This window comes from Schistocerca serialis, chromosome 5, assembly GCF_023864345.2.
Source record: "Schistocerca serialis cubense isolate TAMUIC-IGC-003099 chromosome 5, iqSchSeri2.2, whole genome shotgun sequence".
Classification (NCBI taxonomy): Eukaryota; Metazoa; Arthropoda; class Insecta; order Orthoptera; family Acrididae; genus Schistocerca; species Schistocerca serialis.
Genome location: NC_064642.1, coordinates 38,172,926 through 38,187,215, shown reverse-complemented (window position 1 = coordinate 38,187,215; position 14,290 = coordinate 38,172,926). Strand labels below are relative to the sequence as shown.

The 14,290-nt window shown below is 42.3% G+C and overlaps 1 protein-coding gene across 1 annotated transcript in view; it reads left to right on the top strand.

Annotated features, from left to right (window-relative positions):
* The window catches only part of LOC126481368 (PWWP domain-containing protein 2B-like), a 212,935-nt gene that overhangs the window by 174,679 nt on the left and 23,966 nt on the right, over positions 1 to 14,290 (top strand). Inside the window, exon 4 of the mRNA XM_050105077.1 lies at positions 2,394 to 2,754. Coding sequence (XP_049961034.1) covers positions 2,394 to 2,754 — 361 coding nt within the window. The remainder of the gene's footprint in view (positions 1 to 2,393; positions 2,755 to 14,290) is intronic.

Genomic DNA, 14,290 nt, shown 5'->3' with positions numbered 1-14,290 from the left:
GAAGAAACTATTTAGAGAATTGGAAAACAGTATGCTGCTTGATATTTTATTTTGGTATATAAGCTTATTTCGGCTTTATTGCATTCATCAGTACTTGTCCCAATGTTGTAGATGGACACATGTGAACTGAGTAAACCATTAATGCTCTCTGTAGTTGTTGGTTGTAATATTATTGTCAGCAATGTTTTAAAGCTGTTCAATAATTTGCTGTTGTACTTATAGTATAATACTTTATTACTATCTGAAAGTTGTAGAAATTCAAGGTCGACAGCTAGTTGTTTACTCAAACCGTTTTCCAATTCTATACATAATATATGCTGCAGGTTGCACAATAAAGAAACTAATGAAGAAGCAATATAAAGAAGTGTACTCTTCTTAAGAGAACTGGGGCATTAACCTTCAAGAGATAAAGAAAGAGGAACATAGCTATAATGAATACTAAAACTGTGAAGGGGAGCACGAGTCAATTATAACTTTTGTTGATTTTATAAAAAGTTAATTGTTGTTGTAGCAATTATTATTAGTTCAAACGCTGTTAGAAGTGTAATGCAATGGTTCTTGTATACTTCTGTAGCTGAGTAAAGCATCTGTATTCAGATATTGCTATCTTAGAAAAATAGTTTGAAGAGAACCAAAATTAATTCTGGCATTTTTTAGGCAATTGATCTTTAATCAAATGGACAGAAAAAGTTGTGCTTATCAAGTGACAGGAGAGCTGGACACAATTGCTCAAATAACTGCATGTATATGAAAGGGACTTTTTATCTCAGAAAAGAGAATGGATTGGAGGAAATGAGACCAATGAAGAATTTATTAGAAATTTTGGATTTTGTGTGTGTGTGTGTGTGTGTGTGTGTGTGTGTGTGTGTGTGTGTGTGTGTGTGTGTGTGTGTGGGGAGGGCTCTTCCACTGAAAAAACTATACTTACAGTTTGCAAAACATAGCGTTGCAGTATTTTCAGTATGTTAATAAAAATCACAGTTTAAGAAACATGGCTTAGTTCTCAAACCAAAATTACCAAAATGTCAATGCTAAGGCCTCTGCTGTACCATATATAGTGGCAGTAAGTGTCATTAATCAGCGTAACATGTTGCATTGGTTATTTTTGACAGTTCTAATGCAGTTGTACAATGCCGTCATAGAGTTCAGGGTAGCTGTAACTTAAAGCAGCCTGTTTGGACATGATTTGTCTTTTTGTATGAGGATGTGAAGATTAGGGAAAATAAATAACCTTAAACCTATCTGCATTCAAAACACTGTAAAAAGTATCCATGTCACAAAAGAGAAATGGAACTTCTTCAGTACAATGACTGCATCACTGACCGTGAAGCACCTGTCATTTCTTTTTAACCATGTTTCTGGAATGAAGATATATGCAGTTTTCCTGTATGCTGTTTACTGGTGAAAATCATATCCATGCCACTGTAATTCACAGAAATATTTGATCTGATAATTCCCGTTGGTGACGAAAGTTGCTGAGCAAGGGGTTTTGCAGGCAGTGGGTGCAGAGTAACATCAGTTAAATTACAAAAAAGTATTTTGTACAAACATCCAACTTAACATTAAATGATATAACAAGTTTACTGTTGCCAGTCACTGTTTCATTTAATGTCCAACAGTGACTTGTAACAGTAAATTTGTTGTTTCATTTAATGTCAATAACAGTCGCAGTAGAGCCTAACTTAAAATGTTCACATCCAACTTGAATTAAACCTAATCTATAATGTCCATTATTTAGCATATTTTTATTTGGGCAAACTAGATGTGTGACTGCTCACTTACGGCTACATCTTCAGTACTAGTTTGATACACAGCAGTAGATGTAGTAAGGTGAAAAGTTGTTTCTGACACAATATTTGCAAAGTTGATAAGAATTATCAGGCAGGACTTCCTGGCCTCCTGAAACTTATGGCGTGAGTATTCCACCCATATATTGTGTCCGTACAGACCTTTTTAGTCTTTAGTTGTCTATATTGACAGCAGATATCACCAGTTAATACAAATTGACTACCTTTTATAATGGCTGATATTGTATTTCCACTGATATCTGAGGCAAAAGCATATACATCGTGCTCAGTATGGTCCTGAATTTGCTGTCAGAGGCACAATGCTCAACAGTTCACTTCACCACATTGAACAAGCAGGGCAGCTTGTCAAAAAAAAAAAAAAAAAAAAAAAAAAAAAAAAAAAAAAAAAAAAAAAAAAAAAAAAAAAAAAATTAATCAACTATATACTGATACCTTACACCAATGTACCACACAATTCAGTTCACACCAAGAACATTGCTGCAGTCTACATTAATTTATTGTTATTTTAACATTTAATTATGCATGCAAATTTATAGTTAAATATATTGTGGACTGAATAAACAAAATTGGTAATGTGCTATACAGGAGACAAGACAACTCGTACAGCGCTATCAAGGAACGGTGTCTGAAGCAGAAGCTGTCCATCAGTTTAAAGAGGCTCAACGCAAATGCATACACACGTTGTGACTATCCTGCAATGGACACAGATGGCAGTGGTGCGAAGAGTCCAGCAGGTAGCTGTACCAATTCAGAAACGTCCGATGATATGACAGATTTTCCTCCACCAGGAGTTGGTACCGTCACCAGTGCTAGTTCTTCTCAGCCTCTCACAATGCGCATCTCAACACATACTGTACCTTCGTGCCTTACCAGTGATGGTCGCAAGATGGCTGTAGGAGATGTTGTCTGGGGGAAGGTACACGGCTTTCCGTGGTGGCCTGGAAAGGTATGACATTTATGGGCACATGTGTTTACAAAAGCATTACAGATTTGTCATTATTGATTATTAATGGTTGCTACAATTATTCAATCTCTTCAAGAGTAATCGGTGCTGTAAAACTTACTAAGTTCTTTATCCCACTTACATTGCTTTGATGTCTTGCATACTTAGCTATTATGCTTTATAAAAAGTAATTTACTGCTTCACATAAAACTACTATATGTTTCACTTTAGAATAAGTAGAGCATAAATAGCACATAAATCAAGGAATACCTGAGTTTTAATGTGAACTTTGATGCTTAGATAAGCACTTGCACACATTTCATGCAAGACGACACAAAGACATAAGAATATACTCAGACCAGAAGTACTCTATAAATACCACTTTATGATTTCTTCTTGTCAGGTATTAATAGAAACAGGGCACACTTAGTTCTCATTTGAGGGAAATGTGTGGTTCCTAGGCTAGGTATGGTCAGCTCCATCACTCTTCTATAACTGCTAGGCCATGAATGGCTCTCAGTGTCCACTGCTTTATGTGATATAACATTGTAACTATGCTTGGCACAGGAATTGGAGAATTCAGCTTAACTGACAGGATTGCATCGCACTTCTGTAAACAAACCTCAACAAAGAGGGAGCTATGTCCAATAGTGTGGATGTCTATTGAGGTCAAGATATTGTTCTGCATCTATATGCAACCTCCACAAGCCACCACACTGTGCATGGTGGAGGATACCATGTATCACTACTAGTCATTACCTTTCTTGTTACACTTTAAAATGTCTGAGTGCTTCCATGCGAGCCCAAATTTCTCTTTATCTTGTCTTTGCAGTCATTAAGCAAAATGTATGTTGGTGGCAGTAGAATCATTCTGCAGGCAGCCACAAATGCTAGTTTTCTAAACTCTACACTGCAAAGATTCCCATTTCAGTTCACGGAGCATTTCCATAATACTCTAGCATCTATCAAACCTACTGGTAAAGTATCTAGCAGCAAGCCTCTTAATTGCTTTGATGCCTTTCTTTAATCAAACCTGATGAAGATATCTGAACACTTGTGCAGTACTCTAGCATGGATCACACTAGTGTTCTATATGCAATCTCCTTTATAGATGAGATACTTTTTCTTACAATTCTCCCAATAAACCTATGGTAGTCATTCGCCTTTCCCACTATAGACCTTATGCGCTCCTTCCGTTTCGTATTGCTTTGAAATGTTACACCAAGATATTTTACCAATGTGAATGTGTTGGGAAAAATTCCACTAACATCGTATTTGAACATTAGAGGATTGTTGTTCTCTACTCACTTGTATTAACTTAAGTTTTTCTACATTTAAATCAAGCTGCCATCCATCACACCAAATAAAAGTTCTGTTTAGAATGTATCCTCTATTGTTCACTGATTGGTCTTAGCACAGTTATTCTCTTGGCTGCTGCTTGGCTTTCCCTTATTGTGTCCTCAGCACCTGTGTATCATATGAACTGAGTGTGTTTGATGAAGAGTTACTTGCAACCTTGGAAGGCATTGGGGTGGACAGAGGTTGTAGTTACGCTGTAAAATTTCTCATCTCTTGCAGTGTTTTGAGTGCCGTGCAAGCACTGCAGCTCTGTGTTCCAAACAAATAAACTGATGCAGACTATCAGAGCTCCTATCTCTGCTTACAAAGGCTTCGAAAAATGGTGTCATTATGCTGGGCACTAGGGAATATGTGTAAGCAGATGTGGCAACCAAGGAAACGTGTGGAATGTCCCATAGGTCATCGTGCTGTCCCCTTACAATGATAACCCTTTCTCAAACACTACAGTGTCATCAACAAACAGTTGTACATTGCTGCTCACCCTATCCATCAGATTGTTTATGTAACAATGGAAAATCCTGGATGGTCTAACAATAGTATTATAAAAAGGACCAATTGCTACACACCATATAGGGGAGATGTTGACTCACAGACAGACACAACAGAAAGACTGCTAGACACATGAGCTTTCAGCCAAAAGACCTTCTACTCACATAGAGAAAATACACACACATTCGTACAAGCATAACTCGTACACACATGACCACTATCTCTGACCACTGAGGCCAGCTTCAGTGGACTTCTGCTGATATTTGACATGCATAGCAGTCTTTTTGTTGGTCCTGTGTGTGCTCGGCATCTGCTCTATATAGTAAGTAAGTAAGTAGCAGTCTATCCTTTTCATAATATTGTCGTATATATTTTTTTGTGTACATAAAAGATATGAGTTGTTCTTTCATACTTTCCTGGGGCACTCCTGAAAATACCCTTGTCTCTTACGAACACTCGCCATTTAGGACAATGTATTGGGTTATGTTACTTAAGAAGTTTCCAAGCTACTCACATATCGAAGAACCCATTCCGTATGCTGAGACCTTTGTTAAAGACCAAACCTGACCACATTCTGGCCACAACTCTGTGTTAAAAAAGACCACGACAGAGTATATGTAAGGCTGTGAATTTCTCAATGCACGAGCCATCTGTCGCTCAAAGCTGGACTCATTTCATCTAAGAACAATGAATGGATGTCTTGCTACATGTCCCTTGACTGGTGCTGCCATCTGTTGTCAATTTCTGAATTATTTTAAAAGAAACGTAACATAAAGAACTTAACAACTACTGTTGTGAATGGCTAATCATTGATATAATTTTGTGTGTACTCATTAGGATTCATAGGTTGCTGTAATTCTGCTACAAATACTTCACATTTTTTAGTGAGCAAGAAATTTTGGGAGATCAGCAGGAAGAAAATACTCAATAGCTTCACCTTGCCTTTTTTTAAATCTTGGTTTTTTTAAGTATATATTACTCTTGAAGATACAGCAGTTACACATGTGCCAGTAACATTTTAAATAACAGCATAAATGGCCAGTTTCTTGTACCTAATATTCATCTTAGTGACTGTTTTCTGAAGATTTAATAGTATGTACTGTCAAATGATTCCCGGAAATCTGAGAATATGGAATCATAGGATGCAGGTTTTCACATTCAGTACTTGCATTATCACTGACATTTGATTTATGGGAATTAGGCTGTGGTTGAAGGCAAAAATTGATGCCTTGGACCACAGCCTCATGCTCATAAATCAAATATCAGCAATAATAAGAAATCTGCCTGTTGCCCTTCATCCATGGTTCACAAGGTGTTGTGTGAGTAAAGTTAAGCTGCGTTTCACACAAGCAAGGTTTCTAAATCCATGATGATTTCTGATCAGAAGCTTTTTTGTCTCAAGGAAATTATTATATTCCAACTTAAAATATGCTCAATAATACTGTAGCAAATGGATGTTAAGGACATTGGTCTGTAATTTTGCAGGTCTGTTGTTTTATCCTTCTTATTTATGACAGTCACCTGCAGTTTTTTCTTGAGTTTTTGTGCTGGATAAAACATTTGAGATAAATGCGAGCTAAGTAAGGGACCAGTGCTAAAGAGTACGCTCTGTGAAACAAAATTGGGTATTCCATCAAGAGCTGGCATCCTACTTGTTTTCAACTCTTTCATTTGCATTTCAATACTAGGGATACCTATTTTTATATCCTCCATACAGGAGACAGTGCAACAGTCAATCAGTGGTACATCTCTATGGTCTTCCTATGAGAATATTTTTTTTAATGTGAGATTTAGAACTTCAGCATTCCTTTTACTGTTTTCTATTGCAACACCAGAGTGGTTGATAAACAACTGAATAGAAACCATTGACCCACTTACTAATTTTATGTAGGACCAGAATTTTCGTGCGTTCTTACCAGTATCTTACACTAACATACAATGCGGAAGTTGTTGAATGCTTTGCGCATTGATCTTTCTGTACAGCCTTAATCCACTTACTTGGCACGTAGTTCTCCAGTGCATGATTTACATTTAATATAAACTTTTTCCATTATTCCTCTATGTCCATCATATTGGAGCTAAATTTTGTGCTCTCATTGTCTAAGTAGCATGGTAACAACTGCATGTCTGCTCTTTCCAGCATAAAAACTATCCTCGCTCTCCTGGTGGATTTATTAACTTTAGTAACTATTGTTTCAATGATGATGTGATCACTAATCCCTGTCTGTATACTAACAGTATTGATAAGGTGTTTGTACCTACAAGATCTAAAATATTTTCATTGTGTGTATGTTGCTGGACTAACAGCTTGAGACAGTTTTTGGAAAATGTGTGCAGGACTATGTCACAAGGCTGACTATCTATGCCACCTCCAAAAATCCATCCACAGTAACCTCTGGGATGCCTGTCACAATTCATTTGTATTGGACGTATCCAGACAAATTATGCCCAAATAAATGGGTTTTTGTATCTCCAAGTTTGTATGGGAATTCAGTTGAGTCTATTGTTTTATTAAAAACCTTTCTGGAGGTTGGGATGTACTGTTACATAACATTAACACCCAATGTAACTAAATAAGTGAAGAGTGCAGCCCTCTTGAACATGTGCAAACAAAAGTAAGCATTAATGTAACAGAACATGTATCAAATATCAGAATGTGTTTTAAAACATAAAGAGAGAAGAAAGTATATTATAAAGATGTTTCCTTTCTCCCCAAAGAAATTGTTGGATGCGACAGCAAGATGTCTGAAATGGGACTTTGCCAATGGGAACTCTCACACCACATCAGACTACACTGTTGTAGAACATACGCAATTCTGACTGAAATGCGTGGAGGTATTTTAATTTTAAGAAAGTGGTTTGGGACTTAATGGATTTAGGCACAAGTGAATTACAGGAACAATGGGAGGCTAATGGTTTCAGTAACATACAAAACATTATGAAAAAGTAATGCTGAATTGCAAGGGAAGGTGGCATTTGTAAGGACATGCCTGTTCTTTCACAGTATGTCAAAGCAGATTCTCTCCCCTAAAAAGCTTAGCTGTGTGTACCAAATCATTTAAGATGTTGGTCATTTCAGATGTTGGTCAGTTTTCTAAGGGTCAGGTAACAGCCAGAAATTTTGACCAGGTCCCCCATAAACTTCACACCTCTTTTCAGTGTTCACTATTGTGTTAGTTGGGGTACAAGACATTATGTAAGTGATTGGGATTGTCTTGTTTTCTTGGATGAAAAGAAGATAAGAAGATACAGGGAAAAAACCAGATAAAATTCAACAACTGCTTACTGTTTCAAAGTTACTTGCTGCTGCTACAGTGAAGAAACTAGTGCAATAATATAGCGTGTCGAAATACAAAGGTAAATGACGAGTGTAAATCTGCCTGTGTGTGAGCAGTTGTTGGATCACATCAGCTGCAATGTAGTTCATGTCTTCCATGCAACTAATGAAGCTTACTCTTAGCTGTGCAAAACAAACTGTGTGCGTGCAGCTGACATGTAAAGAAGACTAAAGTATCAACAACAGATAAATTCCCATCATCACCAAAAGCTGATGTCTTAGGAAACTGCAACCACACCTATTAGACCAGTCAACCTTACTTAACAGTCTTTCTGTAGACTAGGCTCTCCAGCTGTGTGCCGGAGTGCAGGCAGCCAGGCCCCCACTGGTGGGCAAACAGCAGGTATGCAGACATTTAGACAGTCGGGCCATAACCTACTTCAGGTTACTGGCCTGGCTGAGCGGGGATGCTTGAGTGGTTGAAACGGGCAGAGAATAGAATGTTTGGCAAGAACTACTTGCACCTGCCTTCAGGTGAGCCGACGGGTACTCGGGGGTGCCTGTGCACCGAGGGCCAGTGTTGGAACGGCCTTCTGTAGCTATGAAGTCCGAGGAAACCACTGAGCTCTTCACCGAATTCCTTGTGCGTTATAGATTTCCCAAGTTGGTGAAAAGATACAGCGTAAGACACAGAAAAACCTCAGTGCAAAGATGGACTTCATATTGCTGTGGAACACTGGGCTTAGGACACACTGGAGGAACTACTCGCTCAGGTTAGAACTGTTGTGACTGTGTAGACAAGAAATAAATTTTGCTTACTACCTCAAGAAGAGGCCTTGAGACTAGTAGCCTCTCACTAATCTTATAACATAACTTCATGGCAGATTCCTCCTGCTGGGTGACTTCACTGCACAAAGCATGCTGTGGCACTGACCATCTGGTTGCTCAGAGATCTAATTCTTGAGGGAAGCGTGACGTCTCGAGAATTATTAATCTTAACATTGAGCGAACAACTACTTCGGCACTGTTACTGTACACGAACTATTATGTGGCATCTCCTAGCGGGGAATGCGGGGTGAGGAGGTGAACAAACTCTGCCTCCGTGTACTGCAAGTGCGCAGTTCAGGCAACGCGAACGTGTTTCTTAAACTTCCACAAAAGCAGCGATGTGTAGGATAGAGTTAATAGTCAGTCAAATACTTTGTGCTATCTAAATTGAGACCACTGTTTGTACTGACATATTAAATAAAGACATTAACGTCTTACATTATCAATTACTGTATCAAAATAAATGCGAATTAGAAGTATGCAATAGAACAATTTACGAAATTAAGAATGGCAGATAACTTATCGTTTATTTTTTAAATTTACTGGATGCCACACGTTTCAGCAAAGCTATAATAACTTTCAACACAAATGTATAATAAAACAAGAATGAAACAGGCCAATTTTGATGACACTTCTGATAATTCCGATGCATTAACAGTTCCACTTTCGCACGTAATCGTTTTCTCTGACTCGTCACTGGTATCTGAAGTGCCAATGTCGACGGTGAGGTTGTCGAAGGCTATTTCCATCACACCATCATGTGTACCTTTTTGCAGTAGCCTTTCCAGTCTTCCTCAGTAACAGCTTGAAAACAAGCACTTGCAAGAGTCAACAGATTTTCAGATGACATGTCACCTGTAATATTGCGCTCCCCAAAGAGACTTTTTATTTTTGCTCACGCTAGCTCAATGGCATTCAAATCGAATTGTGTGGCGGCAAGTGAATTACTTTGTGGCCCTTTCTTGTTGCCAGTATATCAACTGTATACGACTTTGCTGCCGCCCTATTCTTCTCCCGAACCCAGGAGTAGAGTCCCTCCTTTGTCACAGTCTCATCACATTGGATTTTTCTATTCTGCAGCCACTGTATCATAGATACTTTCCTATCTTATTTGGTGGGCAGTTTGTTGAGTTGTATGCTGTGATAAGGTGCAGTGTCCATGATTACTATAGAGTGTAGAGAAATATTTGTTAGTACAAGCTCTTTGAAACATTTTTCCAAGTTGGCAGAATTCATTTGCCCGTGGTAATCTCCCTGGCTTGATTTGGCTCAGAACTTTAGCTCTGCCTACCTAACAAATCTGTTTCTAGAACCCACACTTCCAGCTATTAGTCTTCTGGAGACGCTTCCACACACGGTAACACCCACATCATCTTTTTTTGCCAGCATCTGCTGCACGTTAGGTTACTGTCCATCCGGGATTCGTCCAAATAAATTTCTGTGCCAGCCTCCCTGATATTTTTCAACTCTACGAGGAACAGGGACCGCCAGTATACAATGTCGACACGTTCTAATCATAAAGTCCTCTTGTTTTCAACTTTTCTCCACATGAAACCAATGGGCTTTAACACTTTCCTGAGAGTGGTTGTTGTTGTGACAGTGCCACGAGATTTAAAAGTGCCGCTACGTCAGTACGCGAACACGGCGATAGAGGCGCACCGCATCTCGGCCGAGCGCGGGAGCGCCACCTGGCTATGAACGGTGCCGGCCGCATGTCACGGCTCGGCAGTGGAGTGACAGATTCGGAGTTGGAAGCATGTAACTCGCTATTGCTCTACGTTGTATATCCACGCAATTTATTAGGATTAAAGGTTATAACACTTTTTTGGCGACGAGGTCAGATATTTTTTTTCCTGCTTTGTGGAATTGTGTGTTCGTGTCGGAGCAGACATGGAACAGCTTCTGCAAGCGCTCATTGACCAACAAACACAGCTGACGGCTGCTATTCGGGCGCAACAAACACAGCTGACGGCTGCTATTCAGGCGTTGTCGACGTCGCTTACTCATCGTCTTGTCTTCCTCTTCTCCGCCTCCGTTCCCTCCTTACGACGAGGCCGCTGAAGACTGGGATAATTATGAGAAGCGTTTGCGGCAACACTTCTTGGCTTTCGGCGTTGTCGACGCTCCTATGTGTAAGTCGTTATTTCTATCTTGGATTTCCCCACGGATCTATCAGCTGCTATCTCAGTTAGCCCCTCTGCGGGAACCAGCCTCTCTGTCCTTCCAAGAAATGTGTGACTTATTGTCTAACTATTACCGAAAAAACACCCATGTCGTTGCCGCCCGCGTGTCGTTCTACCGGTGTCGTAAACAGCCCCATCAATCCTACCGGACTTGGGCGGCGGAACTACACGGTCTGAGTAGGAAATGTCAGTTTGTCACGGACACTCATCATGAGTCTTATGCTGATTCAATGGTTAGGGACGCTATTCTCCGGCTTGCTCCTGATAAAGAAGTTCGGCAACGTGCCTTACAACTGCCAAACCCGTCGTTGTCGGAAGTTCTAAGCATCGCTCAATCTTTTGAAGTGTCTCACGCTGCTGGTGCGCAAATAGACGCGTGGTGTGATGTAGGCGCTGTACAGACCACTTTCGACACGGACAATTTGCCTGTTTCACAGGGGAACGACGATGTGGCGGCGGTTCACTCGCGTCAACGACGTCGCGTTGGGCCGCCACGCTCGCAGCGAAAACAGCAACCACAGAAAGAAGCAGGTTCGTTCCGCACTTCCTTCTTGTCCACGTTGTTTCGTACAGCATGACAGGGCCACGTGTCCAAAACGTTGGGCCACATGTAATTCATGTAGGAAAAAAGGCCCATTGCTTCTGTGTGTCAGTCCCCTAAAGTTCCTGTCGACGAGGACGAGGCATCGGACATGGACGTTAACTGTGTGCTTTCTCAAACAAATAAGTTGTTTGTTACTGTTCGTGTTCTGGATAACGACGTTCGCATGCAAGGGGACACTGGCTCTGCAGTAACTCTCATTAATTCTCGCACGTATTTGGAGTTGGGCTCCCCTCCCTTGTCTCCAGTTAGGCGAAATCTGAGAACTTATAATAAGCAGAAAATTCCTATCGTTGGCCAGTTTGATGCTTCCACTGCCTAAAAGTCTGTTGTTCGGCCCCTCACGTTTTATGTGGTGGATCATGCTGGCACTGAAAACCTGTTCGGTTATGATGCTTTCCAGTTGTTCGGGTTCTCCATTGATGATGATGTGCACCTCATATCTGAGGATATTCTGTATCAACAGCTGGATGGATTGTGTTCTGAATTCTCGTCCGTGTTCTCTGCTGGTGTGGGTTGTGCCAAGGATTTTGAAGCCCACATTACTCTTAAGCCTACGGCTCGCCCTAAGTTTTTCTGGGCACGCCCTATTCCGATGGTGTTGCGTGCACCTGTCAAGGCTGAGATAGACAGGTTAACAGCTTCAGGGATTCTCCTTCCTGTTACCTCCAGCGAATGGGCATCGCCAATCGTGGTGGTTTCTAAACCAAACGGGAGTCTGCGATTGTGTGGTGATTTTAAAGCCACTGTCAACACTCAGAGCCTCATTGACACTTATCCTCTTCCCCGTCCTGAGGAGTTATTTACCAAGCTCGCTGGGGACCAGTTCTTTTCCAAACTTGACTTATCGGACGCGTACCATCAGTTGCCGTTGGATGCTTCTTCCAAGGAATTTCTCATCATCAACACTCCTTGTGGGTTGTATCAGTACCAGCGGTTACCATTTGGCGTCGCTAGCGCGCCGGCCATTTTTCAGCGGTTTTTGGAACAGCTCACGGCTTCCGTTCCCAGCTGCATCAACTACCTGGATGACATTGTTGTCATGGGGGTCTCCTCTGAGGAGCACCTTCGCAATTTGCGTTCGCTGTTTCGGGTTCTGCATTCGGCTGGGTTGAAGTGCAATCTGGACAAGTCACAGTTCTTCCAACCCTCCATTGTTTATCTTGGTTTCCACTTGTCCCGTGAGGGTATACGTCCTCTACGACAGCACGTTGCGGCCATTACCGCTCTACCCCGGCCGTCTACGGTCAAAGAACTTCAGGCGTTTCTAGGCAAGATTGCTTATTATCACAAATTCATTCCCTCCGCGGCGGCGGTGGCTCATCCTCTGCATCAGCTGTTACGCAAAAATGTTCCTTTTTGCTGGTCCGACGAGTGTGAGCAGGCTTTTGTCCGCCTCAAGGCTCATTTGCAGTCGGCGCCTTGTCTTGCCACATTCCGTCTGGGTCAGCACTTGGTTCTGGCGACTGACGCGTCACAGTATGGCCTAGGGGCTGTTCTCGCCCATTGGTATGAGGATGGGTCGGAATGACCCATCGCCTACGCTTCCAAGACCCTCAACGATGCCCAACGGCGTTACTGTCAAATCCAAAAGGAGGCGCTCGCTATCATTTATGCTCTAAAAAAGTTCAGCGTTTTTTTGTATGGTTCTAAATTTCACCTCATCACCGACCACAAGCTGCTGGTCTCTCTGTTCAGCCCCTCAGCATCGCTTCCAGATAAGGCAGCTCACCGCCTGCAACGTTGGGCCTTATACTTGTCTCGTTTTCACTATGAGATTCACTATCGTCCCACGGCCCAGCACGCCAACGCTGACGCGTTGTCGCGTTTGCCGATGGGCCCCGACCCGGTTTTCGATCGAGATGAACTACTCTGTTTCCACATTGATGAGGAAGAACGTCGTGCAGTCGAGGGTTTTCCCCTTACAGGTTCGCAGGTCGCGTCGGCTACTGCGCGGGACCCGGTCCTGCGTCAGGTGATCGGTTTTGTTCAACGAGGTTGGCCGGACAGGACCAAGGCCCGGGCATCGGATCCCCTTCGCAACTACCATGCATTGCGCCTTCATCTGTCTGTTCGTGAGGGTGTTGTTCTTCTGGCCATGGATGGCGCATCTCCACGGGTCGTGGTGCCGGCCTCTCTTCGCAAAGATGTTCTCAAACTATTGCATGAAGGCCATTGGGGGATTTCTTGGACTAAGTCCCTGGCCTGCAGGCACGTTTATTGGCCCGGTATTGATTCGGACATCGCCCACATGGTCGCTGCGTGTGGTCAGTGTGCTCAACAACTGGTTGCACCTCGTACTATGCCCTCTCCGTGGCCTGATCCAGCGCAGCCATGGGAACGGGTGCACGCTGACTTTGCCGGCCCCTTCCTCGGTACTTATTGGCTACTGTTGATTGACGCCTTCTCGAAGTTTCCGTTTGTTGTTCAAAGTTACAGCACCGCCCTTCCATCCGCAATCGAATGGGGAGGTCGAGCGCCTTGTCCGCACTTTCAAAAGCCAGATGAAAAAATTCCTTAGTGATTTTTCCACAGATGACGCTCTGTTGCAATTTCTGAGTTCTTATCGCTTCACGCCTCTGGGTTATCGCAGCCCTGCTGAACTCTTGCATGGCCGCCAACCGCGCACTCTGCTGCACCTGCTTCACCCTGTCGGGCCTTGTACTGTCCCCCCTAGTGCGGGAAAATACCCGGTGGGCGCCGACGTGTGGGCACGGGGTATGAATCTCGCCCTAAATGGATTCCAGGGGTGGTCTAGGCTCTTCGCGGCCGCCGGCTTTGTGAAATACGTACGGACGACGG